Source organism: Cnephaeus nilssonii (assembly GCF_951640355.1).
Source record: "Cnephaeus nilssonii genome assembly, chromosome: 4".
Classification (NCBI taxonomy): domain Eukaryota; kingdom Metazoa; phylum Chordata; class Mammalia; order Chiroptera; family Vespertilionidae; genus Cnephaeus; species Cnephaeus nilssonii.
In genome coordinates, this window is record NC_137075.1 from 61,934,311 (window position 1) to 61,953,792 (window position 19,482).

Here is a 19,482-nt window from a genome sequence, read left to right on the forward strand (position 1 = left end):
GAACAAATGAAGCTGTCATTAGCTGCTAAGATCCATTAAACCTTTTAATCCTTCCATCTTTTGTATGTTTTCTTTACACATAGAATAATTCAATGGGCCTGTTTCAAGTACTTAAACACATATTCATACAAGCATGCATGCATTCATGGCACTTTCTCCTCTGAACACCACAGTATCCTTTGTCCCTCAAATTAGGCCACTATTGCCAGAGAAATTGCCTGATTCTCAGTCTAAATAAAAGTGGGAAGATATTTTAGCATGAGATAATAACTAGGGATCACTTGTTTGTCACAAGCCCCCGTCCTCAGATAACAGACATCTCTGTAACACCCTAGAACTTCCTTGTGTATTAATTTCCACTTGTGATACCAACCACAATATCCCAACTGCCTGAAGAGCAGCTAACTTCACCATGCCTTTGGTTTCCTGTGGGTGAAAAGAGCAACCTTATCATATACCGTATTTTCTGGCGTATGAGACCCCCAACTTTTGAGAAGATTTTCCTGGGTTAAAAAGTCGTCTTATACGCCGGAAAATAAGGTACATAGAGTGATATTCACTAAGTCTGTAGGTCAATTTGAGAGGCAGCCCCATAGTTCTTAAAGAATTGTCAAGCTGATGGACCCAAAACAACTTCTGATGTCACCTGCCTGACACCCTTTCTGAGATGCACTCTGGGCCCAAGAAAATTAATACACTTCCTGACCAAGGAAGGGCTGTTTAAAGAGGCTTGGATCTCTGTCAAATTAGGCAATGGAGACCATACCCACTAGGCTGCACTTTTTTTAGTTAAAGTAATAACCATACTTTGATGCTTAACTGGTGATACTTTCTTGTTTTCTTTTGAAATACATAAAACATAAAGGAAAAACACAGAGACTACTATAATCCTCCCCAGAGTATGTAGCTGAGTCAAATCTTAACAAATTCCTATATTTGATTCAGATCTTTTTCCCCATTATGGATATGGTTGAAGCCCCATGTTTACTTCTCTGAGACCTTATTCCCTTCTCCTTTCCTCCTCAAAGAAAAACAATATCCTGAATTAGAGAATTATTCTTTCCACACATGCTTTCTTACATTTACCACTATAAACAATATACAGCACTGTCTGTTAGCTTGCTTGTTCTAAAATTTGAAATGATATAGAAATGCACTATCATTCTGCAATTCTTTTCTTTTCATTTTTACGTTTAAGATATACCCATTTTGCTTTGTACAGTTCTAGCTCCTTCACTTTATCTACTTTATAGTGTATGACTATGTCATAATTTGATCCACATCCTCCAACTGATAGAGACATTTAGGTTTTATTTGACTTCATTCTTTCAAAGAAAGGGAAATGGGACAAATATTAGTCCTAAGATCTAATGTCTTAATAGTAAGGGAGAAATTAAGAGTTGTCCCATACTCTGCAATAGAGAACTCTCTATGAAGCACATAAACAGACACTGTTCCTCATATAACGTATCTGCTCATACTACACACAGGGACATTCCTACAACAAATTTCAATTTTAACTTCTTCCCTAGTGGAACTCAGCTCCTTTGACCCTTTCTATTTTATCTTAGAACTAACTCTGAAATAATCACAGATATCAAAAATCACTAAATTACTCAATTTTTATTTGTTTTTCACACACTCTTATTTGTTTAATTCCTCTCTCCAGTACCTTGTCCCCTACTGTTGGGCTTCAACAATTTCACACACAGGCACACAAGAATCATAAGATACCTACACTTATATGACCATTTTCAACCAGTTTCATCCTCCCCTGTGAGCCTATATATGATATTATAACTACCCTTTAAGAAATATTGCTGTATTTACATGCTTATCAAATAAACACATTCACTTAAATGACCACTTTTATCATTAAGAGTGATTTTATAAAAATACTATTAACGTGTTTTGAATATAGTATCTAAATATCACTTTATACTCTTATAATTTAACTGCCTTAAAACTTTATTAGAATTTTCCAAAATTACTAATAATATTTTCAGTGAACTCCAACAGTTTTTATCACAGCCTTCTTACTGGCTTTACCAAATATTTGACTAAAATGAAATAAAGGAAAATGTAGGAAACTAAAACGACTTCATTTGCAGTTAAAGTATCCCTTTTAAGGTATCATCACTTCTGATGTGCGCTAGAGCTGCACTATGATCAATGATAAAAGCCTGTCTATCAATTTTCATATACATCTACACTAATAAAAGAGAAACATGCAAATTAACCATCACTCTGCTACACCAAGCCATGCCTACCAGCCAATCAGGAGCGAGTATGCAAATTAACCCAACCAAGATGGCGGCCAGCCACAGAGCTGGAGCAAGCAGGAGGCTTGGGTTGCCCCGGCAATGGAGGAAGCCAAGCTTCCCGCCCACCCTGGTCTCCGCTGAAGGCTACAAAGTTTCAATTATAGAAGATAAATAAATCCTAGATACTTGCTTCCAGCCGGCCCTTGCCTCCGCTCAAGGAGGCGCTGAGAAAAAGAAAAGAGAAAAAAAAAAAGGAGGGGCTGGGACCTTGGGTTGCCGGGAGGTGATCAGGCCAGGATGGGATGGCAGGGGCTGTTGGGGGTAAGCAGGCCGTCAGTGGGGGTCAGTTGGAGGTGATCAGGACAGCGCGGGGGGGGGGGAGGCAGTTTGGAGTGAACAGGCCAGCAGGAGGGCAGTTGGGGGTGATCAGGCTGACGGGGGGGACATTTGGGGGCAAGCAGGCCGGCGGCGGGGGGTAGTTGGGGGTGAGCAGGCCAGCAGAGTGGTTAGGGGCAATCAGGCAGGCAGGTGAGCGGCTGGAGCCAGCAGTCCCGGATTGTGAGAGGGATGTCTGACTGCCTGTTTAGGCCAGATCCCTGTAAACCAGCAGTAGGACATCCTTTGAGGGATCCCAGATTGGAGAGGGTGCAGAACGGGCTCAGGAACACCCCCCATACACAAATTTCGTGCACCGGGCCACTAGTATATATATATATATTAAGCCTAATCAGGAGATGTTTTTTTATTGATTTAAGAGAGAGGAAAGGAGAAGGAGAGAGAGAAAGAAAAATATCAATGTAAGAAACAAACATTGATCGGTTGCCTTCCTTATGCACCCCAAGAAGTGATTGAACCCGCAACCTTTCTTTTGGTGTATGGGATGACACTCCAACCAACTAAGCCACCCAGCCAGGGCAATTTTCTTTTCTTTCTTTTTCTTTCTTTTTATTTTTTGTTAATCCTCACCTGAGGATATTTTTTCCATTGTTTTTCAGAGAGTGAAAGAAGGGAGGGAGGGTGAGAGAGAGAAACATCAATGTGAGATAGACAACACATCAAATGATTACCTCCCGCAGGCTTCCCGACCAGGAGCAGGGAGCAAACCTGCAACCCAGGTACTTGCGCATGACTAGGATCAAATTCTCGACCCTTTGATTCAAGGTCCGACGCTTTAACCATTGAGCTACACTATCCAGGGCACTCGCCAGGGCAATTTTCATACACACACACACACACACACTTACCTGCATAGGTTTCAATTTTCCTTTTATCTCCATCCCTGGAATTTGCACATACCATGTTGCTGCTAAATTTCGCTGTATAGACAAAAGCATGTTGACTGGTTTTAAAATTTCAATGTCATATTGTGGCAAGCCAGCCTGCAAGATAGTTCTGAAAGATAAACAAGAATCTATTTTATATTTTTGAAATTTATATTTTAAAATTAAGACTATCATATTATTTAAGTTTCCACACAGCATTTTCCTAAATAATAAGGGCTGCTATCAGAATTCTTTTAGAACATACTTCTTTTCACAGATCAGTCGAATCAAAGTAAATCAAGGTTACATGCAGAGTTCTCTAAAACAAAGCCTATGCTGATTTCAAAGACATAAATTTCACGAAGTATGATTATTGCACTATTGACTATCTTCACAAGAACTATTTAATAATGGCAAACAGTGCAATGTCTTAAAAATAAATGTTACATCCTCCTCAAACATGGAGGACAAAGAAAATGGTAGTCTACTTAGCCCTCAGTTTTGGTACTTCTCCAAATTGTTGGTACTTCTCCAAATTAAAGGGAAAAACTCATCAAACCCAGAAGTTAAGCAAACATATGGTAACAGTAATTTCTAGCTTGTCTACCAACAACCATTTACACAACCAAGTAAGTACTCTTGTCATTTAACAGAGCCAACCCTTCTCAATTTATATTCAACTAGAGGCCCGGTGCACAAAATTTGTGCACGGGGGTGGGGGTGGGGAGGGAGTTTTCCCTCAGCCCAGCCTGCATCCTCTCCAATCTGGGACCCCTCGAGGGATGTCCAACTGCCCGTTTAGGCCCGATCCTGGTAGGATTGGGCCTAAACGAGCAGTCAGACATCCCTCTCACAAACCAGGACTGCTGGCTCCCAACTGCTCGCCTGCCTGCCTTCCTGATTGCCCCTAACTGCTTCTGTCTGCCAGCCTGATCACCCCTAACCACTCCCCTGCCAGCCTGATTGATGCCTAACTGCTCCCCTTCCAGCCTGTTTGCCCCTAACTGCCCTCCCCTGCAGGCCTGGTCACCCCTAACTGCCCTCCCCTGCAGGCCTGGGTCCCGTAACTGCCCTTCCCTGCAGGCCCGGTCGCCCCCAAATTCCCTCCTCTGCCAGCCTGATCACCCCTAACTGCACTCCCCTGCAGGCTTGATCGCTCCCAACTGCCCTCCCTTGCAGGCCTGGTCCCTCCCAACTGCCCTCCCTTGCAGACCTGGTCCCTCCCAACTGTCCTCCCCTGATGGCCATCTTGTGTCCACAGGGGGCAGTCATCTTTGACCACATGGGGGCAGCCATCTTGTGTGTTGGAGTGATGGTCAATTTGCATATTATTCTTTTATTAGATAGGATAATCCTTTATAAACCTCAGAGAGAATTCCCAAATGTGATATGGTTTAGAAATAAGAAATAAATCTTAAATTTTATTACATTTTAAGCAGCTTTCTTCCATCTACAGAAAATAGCTATATACAAATAAAAAATAAACCTAAATTATTATTGGGTAAACTGTAATTTGTAACAGGAAATGTTTATAGAATAAAAAAAAAATCACATCATAAATTTAGTAAGAAAAAATGCAGATACCATACATACTCTGCTACTAACCACTGATCAAATACCAATAGTCAAGGTTTCATAATTAGAAAAAATAAGGAGAACCACAAATCACTAGAGTATTTTACCCCTGAAAGGAGTCTCTGAAATTCTATTTATACTAAGTAACATACAATTTGATTCTATATTTATACCTGGAGAGTTTCAACTGAGTGAGTTGGATGTTCATTTTGTCAATGACTGGGGGAAGAGAATAATGTTCCATAGTAACTAAGCTAAATTTGTTTTCCACTCTGATTAAACCCAGATCAGCTATCACAGCATTAGGTGATACTGAAGACTGAGGAATGATAATAACTGGTGCTTTCAAATTGATATCCATCAAAAGGCGGAAACTCTTCTGAGCCAAGTCTTTCATGCTGGAAGCAGCTCTTTCTGCAGCCTGTACTGTGGCTGCACTCAAAGCTTCTTTGGCAGTTTGGAAATTATTGAGGAAGTTCTGTTGGAAGAAAGTGATATTTAGAGTTCCCCAAAAACAACATTTATTTAAAAAGGAAAAACTTTAGAAATTATTTACTTTAAAAAATTAAATAAAAGGTAATATAAGAGATGTTATTTATTATTGTGTTTATGGAGAGAGTAAAATCTAGGAAGATACACTCCTAAATATTAATAATAATTACTTCTAGGAAAGAAGAATCTTTTAACTTTCATTTTATATATTTCAGAATTATTTGGTTCTTATGACAAATTTTGGTACTAATTTTTTATTGAATTTATTGGGATGACATTGTTTTACAAAGTCAGACAGGTTTCAAGTAACAATTTTTTTAATCTCCTTTTTATCCATGAATGTTACTCATTTTAAATTCAAATTTAAATGAAGAATGGAGGAGAGCACTTTACTTTTCCCAAATTAAGTTCAAATCTATTTCTCTAAGTCACATGAATAAAGTTATTCTTAGAAACTATGGTTTTATCAGCTTATTTCTGAAGATTTTTTTAAAAGTACTAATATACTCAGGCAGAAGATGCTTAAATGTCTACAATCTTGCTATCATTAATAAGAATCAAAACTTCTTTATTTAGAGTAAGATGGATTTTACCTCAATTTTAACTAAAAACAAAGATTTTTCCCAATAAAGAAAAGATCATTCTTAGAAATATTATTCCTGACGCTCATCCATTAATAAAAGCAACCTAAACTCCCCTCATGCCAAATAAATTACTTCCCTGAAAAATAAAACATGGCCCTCTCCTTCACCCCTACTCCCTTTTTCTCCCCCCTAAGAAAAAACAATAATAACAAAATAAAATATGATAGGTTTAAGTAGAAATCTATGTCTTGTAAGCTTTGAATTTTAGCCCTGCTAAGAGGCATAGGTAGATTTAGCCCACAATACTTGCATGGAAATAAATAACTTTTACAAAAGAATTTTATGGCCTTATTGATCGCAATTATAATCAAAAGCTGTAAGTTCCAATATTAGTCCTTCAAATGCCAACTGATTTCCTTAAAAAATTCTTTTACCTCAATACCTTTAAGGGTATTTCATAAAACAAACAACACTGAAAAGCCCTAAATTTTTTAAAGTACTTTTAAAATATATAACTATGAAAATGTTAACCTTTTGCACTCGGATGTCAAGTGTGACTCGACACGGTTAGCATTAAAATAAAGGAATCGAGAAAAAAGCAAGCGAGTGCAAAGGGTTAAAGCATAATAGTTTACATGTTCAAAACAATGATAACAAAAATTCATTTGGTTATCCTCATGTAGATGATTTCCTTAACTATAATGTTCTGTTCAGCATTTGGGTGTTTACACACAACTCTTTTAGTAAAAATTTTGACTATCTAGGTTCAGATACATAGGCAAAGATATTTGGGCTTCAGTAAGAGAGAAATATATTTAAAAATAAACTTACCAGAAGAGACATGAAGAATTTATGAACATAAACAATTTGAATGCAGCCCACTTTGAGACTAAGTTTGCCATCTACTTTAGACATATCGGCATAGGCCTTTCCTTCTGTGGCATCTGGATAAAGAGTCATTTGGAACCTAAAGACTTCATCTCCCAAAATAGAGACAGCCTAAAGTATTAAATTAACTAGTTACTACATCAAAATATCTGTATTATAGTAAGTTACATCATTACAGAATCTGTGATATGTAAAGAAGCACCATCAAAATAAACTTTCAACAAATTATTAGTTAAAAACATATTTGACAATAATTTTTCCTGTATCTATAAAAATTACTTTATCAATGTAGAGATCAAGCACTTAATTGGTTAGAAAAAACTTACAAATCACTTAGCCCACACACACTGTGAAAGCAGGCTATGACTACATTCATGACCAGTCCCTAACAAGTACCTAACACATGACAGACGCTAAGTATATACAGAACAAATGGATAAAGGCATCTCAAAACCAAAGGTAAAAATAAATTTCAATATAGAAACTCTTTTTTAATTACCTTTTTGTGAATGGACATTAAATCTACATTGGTAACAATGATATCCTGAAGTCTGGCAAACATGTCAGTTTGCTTTGGCTTCATAGAAATGGAGGCATCCATTCCTAAGGGAAACATTACATTTACAAACTTTTCTCCTAATCCAAGTGAACCAACTAAGTGGTACTTAAGTTCAATAATATACTACAAAGATAAAGAATTAATAAAAATTCCTTACTGTTAGACATACTAAAAGTATCAACTTCTATGTATGAGATACCAAGGAAGATTATATCTTTAAGTGCTACAGTTAAGTCATAAATAAAAGTGGAAATGTAAAATAAATTTTTTTTCAAGGAAAATTAATTATAGGTCTCCAAACACAAAATATTCTGTGCGTTGGCAAGATCAGAAGTGGTCATTTAGAAAGACACATATGTTAGTTACATAGCCATTTCATAAACATTACATTATGAAAACTATTGCTCTGAAAACTAAGCATAAATAAGTATAATTTGATGAATAAGTCCTATTCTTTCTATAATAAACTATATCTAAAATACAATCTTGTAAGATTTTTCTCCAAAAGAATTTTTGTCATTCTCATAATTTCTAAAGGCATGATTTCTGAAACAGCTCCTCTGTACAGAAAGAATGCCTGAAGCTAAGATCAAGTAATCAACCAAACCATAAACCATACCAACCATAAAACAGATAATAAAATATTTGCTTAACAAAACAGATTTTTAACCTTTTTAAACTGCTTACGTTGTACCAGGCACTTTTCTAAATATATGTAAGTGTGTAAACTTAATCCTCACAACAATGCCATGAATAATTATCTCCATTTTATAGAAATTGGAACTTGGGCATAGAAAGGTTAATTAATTTGCTTAAGGTCAGCCAGTAAGTGTTAGAGCCAAAACTGAACCTTGGCAAGTTGGCTCCAGACCCACGGAATAATCTGAACTCATCCTTATATCAAGCTGATGGTGGGTAAAGGTTACAAAATTTCTTTTTAAAATGTCTACTCTTGATGCTATGTAAGCACAAAATACAACAATAAGGATAATGACATTTTGTTTGCCCAGTGAGATATTATCATAATACATATTCACAGTTTAAAGTTATATTATTCTGAAAATGCAAACAGAACATAGGAGGTTAAGTCTTAGACTTATCCTGAGAGTTTTAAAATACATGGGAATGTGTCATGTCAGCCATGAATCATAACAAATTTACTTCTAACATTTCGAAGTACAACTCTGAAAAGTTTGCATGAGTCTTCAATGCAAGTAAGCCAAAAGAAATGAGAAATGTACCATGCACACACTCATTCTTCCTTGAGGTCTACATAAGAAAACAGAAATATATACACCAATGAATCATTACTTACCATGTATTCTAATATCTGCAATGCTACATTTCTGATCACAGACCAAGACATTAAATGAATTTAATTCAGCCATGATCTTTAAGTCAAACACATCATCTTGAGAAGTGTTACTGGACACTGAAAAGTAATAGAAACCTTATCATCAGCAAAGTGCAAAGTTGATATAATAAGATGCAAAATATTCTCAAATTCACTAAAATAAAAGTACATTATGAACTATGAAGAACCAAAAAGACCTTCATTAAGATGATATAAAATTAATATGGATTTTAAATCAATTTTCAAATGTCCATGAGACAAAAGCTAGCATATTCCCCTCCAAAATAAAGACAGCCTTTAATAGTGCCTTAAAAGTACAATTTGATAAATGAAAACTTTACTATAATATTTTTTCTGGGGAAAAAAATCCTCTATGTTAAAATTCTAGAATGCTACTGAAGCTAATTGATTTTGAATTCCTTTTAATGTCATATGTTAGATGAAAGAAGACTATTTCATGAAAAACTAAAATTGTAATAAATAGTTGATAAAATACATTTGATTAACTCTGACACATACATGTTATTAACTATAGAATCATTTTTTCTAGATTGTATCCTGTTTCTCCATAAAAAATCCTAAAATGAATTCTATGAAAAGTGAACAAAAGGGCTGAAGTTTAGAAAAATACCAAAAACAGTTTTATAATGTGTATGTTTGTATGTGTATAAGAATCACAATCAAATGGATTCCCTTAACCAACTTGAGTTCAGGTCCTAATTGAGGAATTCAGGATATATTTTCCTAGAGTTCCATTTTGCTTGAGGGAAACAGACTTTTTCCTATAATAGGTAAAAGCATGGGGACAGCAGTCCTTAACCACCAAGATGATAATGGTTTTTTCCCCTTAAGATTTAAAGTAGCATAATCAAACCTTAAAAATCAAATATACAGCATAACGGAAAGACTATTTTTTAATTAAATTTTTATAGTTTATTGTGAACTTAAACATTGCTTTTTCATTTATTCAACAGAGTATGTATCTATCTTATATAAGTATTTCCACAAATGTTAATGTAACAAGTACATTACAACAAAAGTAAAACTTTTAGTCTAGTTTATAGCAAATTATTGCTCTGTTCCCTAGTTAAAGAAAATCTGATCCTTTACACTTGAAAGATGCCAGTAAGATTAATATAACTCAAACTGGTAATGGTCTGAAATTACATTGCTAGATGTTAGATATCCATATCACATGATATGGAAGAAAATTAATTAAAATGATATTTGCTTAAAAATAGGCACTTGTTCACTCAGGATATAAATATTTAATATTTAATAGCATAAATCATATGTTTGAGGAACATGTACCCATATTAGTATGTGATTTAAGCACAGTTTGAAGAGAAACCAAAGTGAGTCTGTCTCTTCCATGAGATTCTTCCTTTTGTGTCTTAGAAAAGCACCTAAAATTGTTGAGCACCAGACAGGTTTACTTGTTGGACTGAAATGGACTTTTGTTACTACGCATGATTGTATTTGTATTTTAATTTCTTCCTTTTTCACCTTCATTGATGTGAACAGTGCAGAGACATCAATGCAAACATACTGGTATATACAGGATAAAATTCACTTTCTTTTGAAACTAACCTAATCTGTCACAGCAACTTTAAGAGTAAGGTGCTAAATATTTATCTTAGCTTGAAAATACAAGTTATTATATGATTATTAAAGTTCAGAAAGAAAATATTAGACCATGAGTCAAAAGTTAATACCAGCTTTGACAATGAGACTTCTGGACTCCCCCACAAGTTGCTTCAGTTCAGATTCCTTCTCGGAAGGTTCAGAGGATGGAACAGCAGATGATAAAAAACCCATGAGGGATAATAAAGCTTCCAAATGAAGTACTAAGTCTAAGGATGAAAATGAAACCTAAGATAATAAACAATTAGAGAGGCAGATGTCAGATATGGTAACATTTTTATGTTAGACTTCCACTTCCACATACACAAGTAGCACAAAATCATTCCATTAAGGGCTTTTTTTAAAAAAAAAAAGAACTCATTATTGTAAATTCAATCTTTACCATAATTCTAACCTCAACAGAACTTGATGGTTTTAAGTAAAGATATAGGAAGTATTATCGGGCCGTACTTAGGTCAGTCACATTACATATGGGTTCTGAGACAGACCAACACTACATGGACTGTGAACAATGTCTATACTGAGCCATGCCATTAGCCTTGTCCTTACATTTGTTTTAATCCTAAAACCAATACATAATTCAAATGTTTCACACTTCCATCAATACTATGCCAAATAACAATTTTTAAGGGAACAAAATTCCCTTAAAAATGTGTTATTTGTGTACTCAACAAGTAATGATTAATTCCTACCTGGGAAACAATCATGCAGAAAATCAAATCAACTCTCTTTAAACATTTTATTTAAACTCTATATGCATTTCTCTTATCTATAAGATTAGAGCTATTATTATTGCCACCCTTATTTTCATTTTAGAATTTACAATCTCACAAGTAAAGTTGGCTATGAAGCTAGATTTACTCATTAATATAACCCCACCTGATAGTGAATTTAAAAGGATTTACCTTCAGTCTCTGTTTGGTATTGTCATGAATGGTTTTAAATTCCGGTCCATCACTGTCTGCCTACAAATAGTGGAGGATTAAATCACTGAGTTGCAAACACTAAAATTTATATATATTATTTTCTTTTCAAAATACTATATGCTATGAAAATACTATAAACATATTTCTTAAAGGCATGCCAAGAAGAGCATGCCAAAAAAAAATGACCACATAAGCATTTCTCAAATTCTGCAGAAGCAAAAACTCAAATGCCACAGGTAGGGGAAAATACTAGTATATCCAGATTTCAACAGACCTTGCTTTGAATGAAAACAGAACTTTATATGCTCTCACTTATTCCAAAACATAGGGTTAACTCCGAAGATTATTGAGATTTCCAGGATTGTCAGATAGTAGATTGCATAATCTACTATAATCAACCAGTTTTAGAATAAAAAAATTTAAGGGAGAAAATTGAAATATTAAATATGGGGGGATTACATATGTTCACATATTTAAAAATCCTATAAATGAAACTAGATACCTTTGTCAATAACATTTTCAGAAGGGGTTCATCAGTTACATTAGAAGAGTTAATAATGTGAAGAGGTTCTCCTTTAGAGTCTAAAAGAGAAAAGGAAGGGGGGTAAATCCATTAAGTCTTTTCAACATTTCAAACATATGTTAAAACAGACGAGCCAGTTACACAAATATATGTTTGCAAAGATTATAGAGCTATACATTAAAATGATGGATTTTACTGTATATAAATCATACATCAATAAGACTGGATTAAAAAAAAAAGAAAGTCCATAAAAAAAAACAACAAACAGCACCAGCCAATTAAAATGCTGTAACATTTGATACTACTGGTATTACTCTGAACAAATCAGACTATATTAAAGAATAAAGCTAAAAAAATACATAAATTAGGGGTTATTCTCAATATAAATTTGCTTTACTTCAAGTTATCCCAGAGAATTCCTATAAACTTTAAACACCCACAGCAACTCTAAAAGTTGGCTTGATCTACTTTAGAAAGTGAATTTGAAAGGTCCAGGTTATCACTAAAGAATTAACAGTATTTTTTTATTTTAATATTTTATTTATACCCAAAACAAAATTTATGATTTTTTAACATCCTGGATTTAAAGAAGCTAAGTTATCCAAAATATTTTAATATTTCCTTCTTCATTTATCTAATTTCAAATCAGATTACCATGTTTAACATTTTCTCAGAAACTAATAATGTATATATCCTTTTATTTTTCAGTCACATTAAATATGGGTTCTAAGACAGACAACACTAAATGGACTGTGAGCAATATCTATACTGAGCTACGCTGTTAGTCTTGTCCTTAAATTTATTCTAATCCTAAAGCCAATATATAATTCAAATGTTTCATGTTTCCATCAATACTATGTCTAATAACCATAGTGAACAAAATTCTCACACCTTAGGGAGTGAGGCTACATAGTGATGTTAAGTTTTTCTTCTATATATTTCTGTATTATTTAATTTTTATTTTTACATATATACAGGAGTGCGCAAAAGTAGGTTTACAGTTGTGAATATGCAAAACATAGTCATTTAATAAGCCTATTATCCTATCTAATAATAGAGTAACATGTAAATTACCACCACTCCGCTACGCTCATGATTGGGCGGCGGGAGGCTGGGGGGCGGGACTCGGGGTGGCCTATCGGGCCATTGAGAGTCACGGATCCGCTGCCACTGAGGGGGGCTACCCTGCTGTTGAGAGGCGCAGGGGGTGGGACTCCCGCCCCCTGCGCCTCTCAATGGCCAGATTCGCAGCCGCTGAGGGGGCCTGCCGTGGACACCCAGCTGCGCCTCTCAATGGCCAGATCCGCGGCCGCTGAGGGGGGCTGCCGCGGACACCCAGCTGCGCCTTTCAACGGCAGGGTAGCCAGGTGTCCGCGGCAGCCCCCCTCAGCGGCTGTGGACCATCAAAAATGGGGGAGCTGGGTGCCTGTCTGCTCCGGCACCAGGCCTTTTAGAAGCCTCCGCCGAGACAGAGGCTTCTGAAAGGCCTGGTGCACCAGCGGACAGGCACCCAGCTTCACCGCGATAAGCGAAAGCGTGTCGGGGACCCTACACATGCATGATTCAATCATGCACTGGGCCTCTAGTAATAATCATAACCGGCATATCTTTTTCCATATGGAAAACTGAAAACCTACTTTTGCCCACCCCGTATGTTAATTTCATTAAAAACAAATTAAAAACACTGATATAATTTTAAAATAAAGAAACAAATAGAAAGTTATTTCCTAGTAAATTAACTTACCTTTTGAAAAAGGGTCCCTGGGCTCTATACCTGGGTATTGTACTTGATTTCTGATTTCCTAATATATCAGTTCTCAAAGCATAATTATAATGACCTCCTGCCTTTTACAAGTACTGAAATGTTTACAAGTACAGACACTGAAGACAAATTTTTTCATTTTTCTCTTAGATATATTCTATTTCATGCTAAATGTAGACATCTAGATATAGTCTTATTTATGATAACTACACTGACAATTTATTTTTAAATATCACATTCCTTTGTATAAATGTAATAAATTTAAATGAAGTAAACAGTTATGGTGACACTAGTAAATGTGCTTAATGTTGATAAAGAGGTAGGGACCATCTGGCTATCTTACTAATGAAACCCTAGGTGATCCTCATGCTTTCACACTGTGAAGCCCTCACACCGTCACAAGATGGCTGCATGCAAAGTTGGGGCCCGGCGGCCACTCCATGCAGCTTCCACTGGGGTTCCTACGGCCCCATGCCTGCCTTGGAGTTCCCATGACCCCCGGCTCTGCCTACCTCTTTGGGGCAATACATCGAGGAGCCCCGAATGGGTGGGCGGGGCATACCTCTTTGGGGCGATTGATTGTGGGGCTCCTGCACTGTGAGAGGGCACAGGCCAGACTGGCGGACCCCACCCCTCCCCCGGAGTGCATGAATTTCGTGCACCGGGCCTCTAGTTCCATGGATAATATACAGACTATACTTCACACTTACCAGTAAACTCAAAGCATCGCATACTAATTTTTTTTAGATAAGCTTTAGCAGTTAGGTCATAGGTTTTAACTCTAGCTTCCACTCCAAGCTGGAGGACATTTAGTTCATGTAAAGGCCTTCCTTTCTTTTCTGCTTTTTTCATCAAAGTAACCACAACCTAGAAAAAAGTACCAGTATTACCACAAACTATTTCATTAGTATACAAGGAAAATAAGTCAACAATTTAACCTTTTGCACTCGGATGTCGAGATTAAAATTACTCTTTGAATGTATCAATAATTTGAAATATAAAAAAATCCAAATAAATAAGTTTGTATGAAAAGAAACTCCAGTTTTTTATTCTAATGCCGCGCTTTATAAAATCTGGGGTATTTAAAAAATTAAATCCCGAGTAGAATAAAGGAATCGAGAAAAAAGCAAGCGAGTGCAAAGGGTTAATAACCATCCATAGTGATATAACCCAAAAATTCACACCATGTAAATATGTTTATTTCTACTTGTGCCTGGAAATTGCCTGGGCTATTTACTTTGGAAGGCACATTTACTTGTTCAGACTTTTAAAGCACTGCCACTAAATTCTAGTGGTTTGCAAGGTAAAGTAAAAAAAAAAAGTATTTCTCCCTAATTCCCAGAAGTCCTAGTCTTGATGAATGGCCTTTCACCCAAAAGTCTGTAAGATAAACGGTCAATTTTTATACTAAACCTAAGGCAAAGTTTTTCCATCTTGACACCACTGACACTTTAGGCTACATAATTCTTTACAGTGAGGAGCAGTCCTGTGCATTGTAGGGTTTAGTGGCCTCTATTCACTGGTTACCAGTAGCTCCACCTCCCCAGATAGTGACAACCAAACATGTTTTCAGACAATGCCAAATATTGGCCGAAGAGAGACAGTGCAAACTGCTTCCCCTATCCCAATCACTGACCTAAGGAAAGGGGATTGTAGTAATATGTATTACAAATGATATTAAAAAGGACTTACAGATTTTCTATGTATATGTTAATAAACCCATTTGCAAATAGAGTGATTCATCTATCAATGTTTCAATTATCAAAGCTTAAAAATCTTTAAATATTAACCAGAAAAACAGCAGAGGTTTAACATGAAGGAAGTTAGTTTCAAAACATGTATTTCAGATCAAAAAAGTAGAACTCATTTGTTTAAATGTTTATTTTTGTTAACTCAGAGAAAGAACACAACCTCTATACAACTATTTAATGATGAAGGGATTTTGGAGGAAGTTCTTGCAAGTCCCTGTATCCGCTATGCTTTCTCACATATTCACAACTTTATGCCCTGTCCTAGCCCCTTTGTTGATTCCCTTTTCTCAGACTGTATCTTACTCTTTTTTTAAAATTCAGCTCAAATGTTACTCCTTTCAGGAAATATTCCCTGATGCTCCCAGACAGCTTAGATGCCCTCTCCCTACCATCACTGCCTCAAGCTCCACTAGGCATATTTTTAATGGGAACACTAGCAAAATTTAATTGTTTGTTTTTTTGTTTGAATTCAGAGTCTGTGCCTTTTACCTCTGTATCCTTGGCACTAAGCACATGCAATGAATATTTCTTAAATGTGTGAATACAGAAGAGAAAAATACATTTAATCTTCTCTCAAGAATCTGCAGATGGAAACCAGATAGTGGTAATGAAACATTTTAAAAATATAGACATACTATGTTTTATTCTATTAAGGATTTCTAAAATCTGCATGGGATTTTCCTATCATCTTTTCCCTTTCCTGTCTTTCCTATATGAAATCCAAAGCAAGCCACCTCCTAATTATCCTAAAATTATCTGAAAAGCACATTATAGGGCATGCTACCATTTTCTCTATGAAATATTATATCCCTCAAATATAATTCATCTTTAACAAACTCTCAAACATTACTACTACATACAAATTACAAATAGCCTATATAAGATTTTCTCATTTATATCAATAACTACAAGTTTATTTTAGTAGAGGTAATTGTAAATATCATTTATTCACCTTACTTTATAAAAACAGATAAAAATTACATACCTCTTTGATTTCAAAATTCAGCAGCACATTAATGATGTCTACAGATCTAATTTCTTCTACTCCAGCTGTTAAAGTATCTTGTGAAATACGTACATCTTGTTGTGATACAGAGATTTCAAGTGGCCCTTTAATTTCACCTAAAGGTATTTAAAAGAAATATATTCACTTTTAAATTCTTTTTTTTCCACAAATACTCACTGAGGACTTATACAAGTACACTCAACCTAGTGCAGGAACTGAAAATCCATAAATTAGTAATACACAGCTCCAGCCCTTAGAAAGCTTATGGGTTAGTAGAAGAGATGTATACTTTAACATACAAACAAACAAAATAAGCAGGCTACACCTAGTCATATTAAATAAACGAATATTAATATAAAATGCACAGAAAGCACAAAACTAGGCATGACACTCTTATGGGAGGTCAAGAAAAGTTTAATAGGAGAGTTATCATTCAAGTGGACGTCTTCACACAAAAGTGACATTCCAGGAATAAGAAGAGAGGTTGTGGAAAACCATAGAGAGATAACATCCCAATAGATTTTTCAAACAGAATGTAGTTTTATATGATTAAATCATAAGGAGCATAACAAGAAAAAAAGAGGGAGTAATTAGAGCCTCTTATCCATACCAAGAAGCAAAGTAAAGCTATACAAATAAAATGTCCGGAAATTTGTACACCTTGAGATGCAATAAAATTGCTCTCTAAACTGTAATACACAAAACTAATAATAGCTATCACTTGCTAAGTGCTTACCTCTGTGCTAGACACTGTACTAAGGGTTATCCATGGATAATCTCATTCAATTCTTACAACAACCTTATGAGATAAAAACTTTATTGCTCTCATTTCATAGGTGACCAAATTGAGGTTCCAATAGATTCAGTACCTTGCCCAGTATTAATTACACAAGATATTGGCAGAGAAACAGACTCACAGGTAAGTGGGACAGAATAGAGAGCCCGGTTATAAAACCACATGTGTATAGACAAATAATTTTTTACAAAGGAGTCAGAAATACACAATGAAGTAAAGATAGTCTCTTCAATAAATGGTGCTGAGAAAATTGAAAAGACACATGAAAAAGAATGAAACTGGATTACAGTTTGTCCCCATGTGCAAAAATTAATTCAAAAGGGATCAAAGACCTAAATATAAGACCAGAAATAATAAGTTACACAGAAAAAAATATAGGTACCAAACTTATGGAACTTGACCCCAAAAGCAAGGGAAGTAAAGGCAAAAATAAATGAATAGGACTATATCAAACTAAATAGCTTCTACACAGCAAAAGAAACTGATAACAAAACAAAAAGTCAGCCAACCAAATAGGAGATGATACTTGCAAACAGTAGCTCTGACAAAAATGTACTTTCCAAAATATATAAAGAACTCAACACCAAAGAAACAAATAACCCAATCAAAAAATGGGCAGAGGACCTGAACAGACACCTCTCCCCAAGAAGACATACAAACAGCCAACAAATATATGAAAAGATGTTCAACCTCACCACCAATTAGGGAAATTTAAATCAAAACTACAATGAGACACTATCTCACACCTGTTAGAATAGCTATTATCAACAAGACAAATAATAACAAGTGTGGAAGATGCGGTGGAGAAAAGGCAGCCCTCATTCACTGCTGGTGGGAATGTATACTGGTACAACCACTATGGAAAATAGTCTGGTGATTCCTCAAAAAATTAAGACCCAGCAATCTCTCTCCTGGGTATTTACATAGGTATATGCACCCCAATATTCAATGCAGCATTACTCAGAGTGGCCAAGACATGGAAAAACCAAAGTGTCCTGCGATAGAGGGCTGGATAAAGAATATGCGGTATATATAAACAATGGAATAATACTCAGCCATAAGAAAGGATGAAATACTTCCATTTGCAACAACATGGATGGACCTTGAGAATATTATGCTAAGTGAAATAAGTCAATCCAAAAGAGCTACGAACAATATTATTTCCCTCATAAGTGGAATATAAAACTGAAACTCGTGGACACAAACAGCAGTGTGGTGGTTGCCAGAGGGAAGGGGGTGGGAGGTTAAGGGTGACGGGAGAAGATTTGACTTTGGGTGGTGGGCACACAGTGCAATATACAGATCTTATAACACAGAAACCCACACCTGAAACCTATATGATCATATTAACCAATGTCACCCCGATAAACTTAAATAAATAAATAAATTCCAGAAACCCAGATGAAAAACCACTACTATTAATTATTACCTTTGAGAAAGCAATTCCTAGGGAAAGGTTTCTTAATTACAGCTTTATGCAAAGCACTATTCTAAACATAATGTGATCCAGGGGAAATAATTCTAGCAATTATTTTGCTTTTATAAACCAATTCCTGGAATAAGCAAAGATTTCTTAAATAGAAAATAAAAATCACTGATTTGTTTTAAAAGATGCATTTACAGCCGAAACCGGTTTGGCTCAATGGATAGAGCGTCGGCCTGCGGACTCAAGGGTCCCAGGTTCGATTCCGGTCAAGGGCATGTACCTTGGTTGCGGGCACATCCCCAGTAGGGGGTGTGCAAGAGGCGGCAGATCGATGTTTCTCTCTCATCGATGTTTCTAACTCTCTATCCCTCTCTCTTCCTCTCTGTAAAAAATCAATAAAATATATTAAAAAAAAAAAAAAAAGATGCATTTACAGAGTGAAAGGTAAACCACAGAGAGGGAGAATATATTTCGGCACATATATCAACACATATACATATAACCAGTAAAGGGCATGTATCAAGAATGAATAAAATTTTTCTATATATCCATTAGAAAAAATACAAATAACTTAATAAAAATAATGGTCAACAGACTTCAATAAAAATGTCACAAAAGAGGGTATCCAAATGGCAAATAGTATATAAAGGTTTTCAATTTCATTAGTAAT

The 19,482-nt window shown here is 35.6% G+C and overlaps 1 protein-coding gene across 2 annotated transcripts in view; it reads right to left on the reverse strand.

The window, feature by feature from the left end:
- VPS13C (vacuolar protein sorting 13 homolog C) overlaps nt 1–19,482 on the reverse strand; it is a 190,577-nt gene that overhangs the window by 77,102 nt on the left and 93,993 nt on the right. For both annotated transcript variants that reach the window (XM_079768767.1, XM_079768768.1), the window contains exons 36-45: nt 16,570–16,706; nt 14,544–14,700; nt 12,051–12,130; nt 11,528–11,587; nt 10,694–10,850; nt 8,940–9,056; nt 7,565–7,668; nt 7,009–7,176; nt 5,275–5,579; nt 3,509–3,656 (exon numbers count right to left, since the gene is read on the reverse strand). In XM_079768767.1, the coding sequence (XP_079624893.1) occupies nt 3,509–3,656; nt 5,275–5,579; nt 7,009–7,176; nt 7,565–7,668; nt 8,940–9,056; nt 10,694–10,850; nt 11,528–11,587; nt 12,051–12,130; nt 14,544–14,700; nt 16,570–16,706 (1,433 nt within the window). The remainder of the gene's footprint in view (nt 1–3,508; nt 3,657–5,274; nt 5,580–7,008; nt 7,177–7,564; nt 7,669–8,939; nt 9,057–10,693; nt 10,851–11,527; nt 11,588–12,050; nt 12,131–14,543; nt 14,701–16,569; nt 16,707–19,482) is intronic.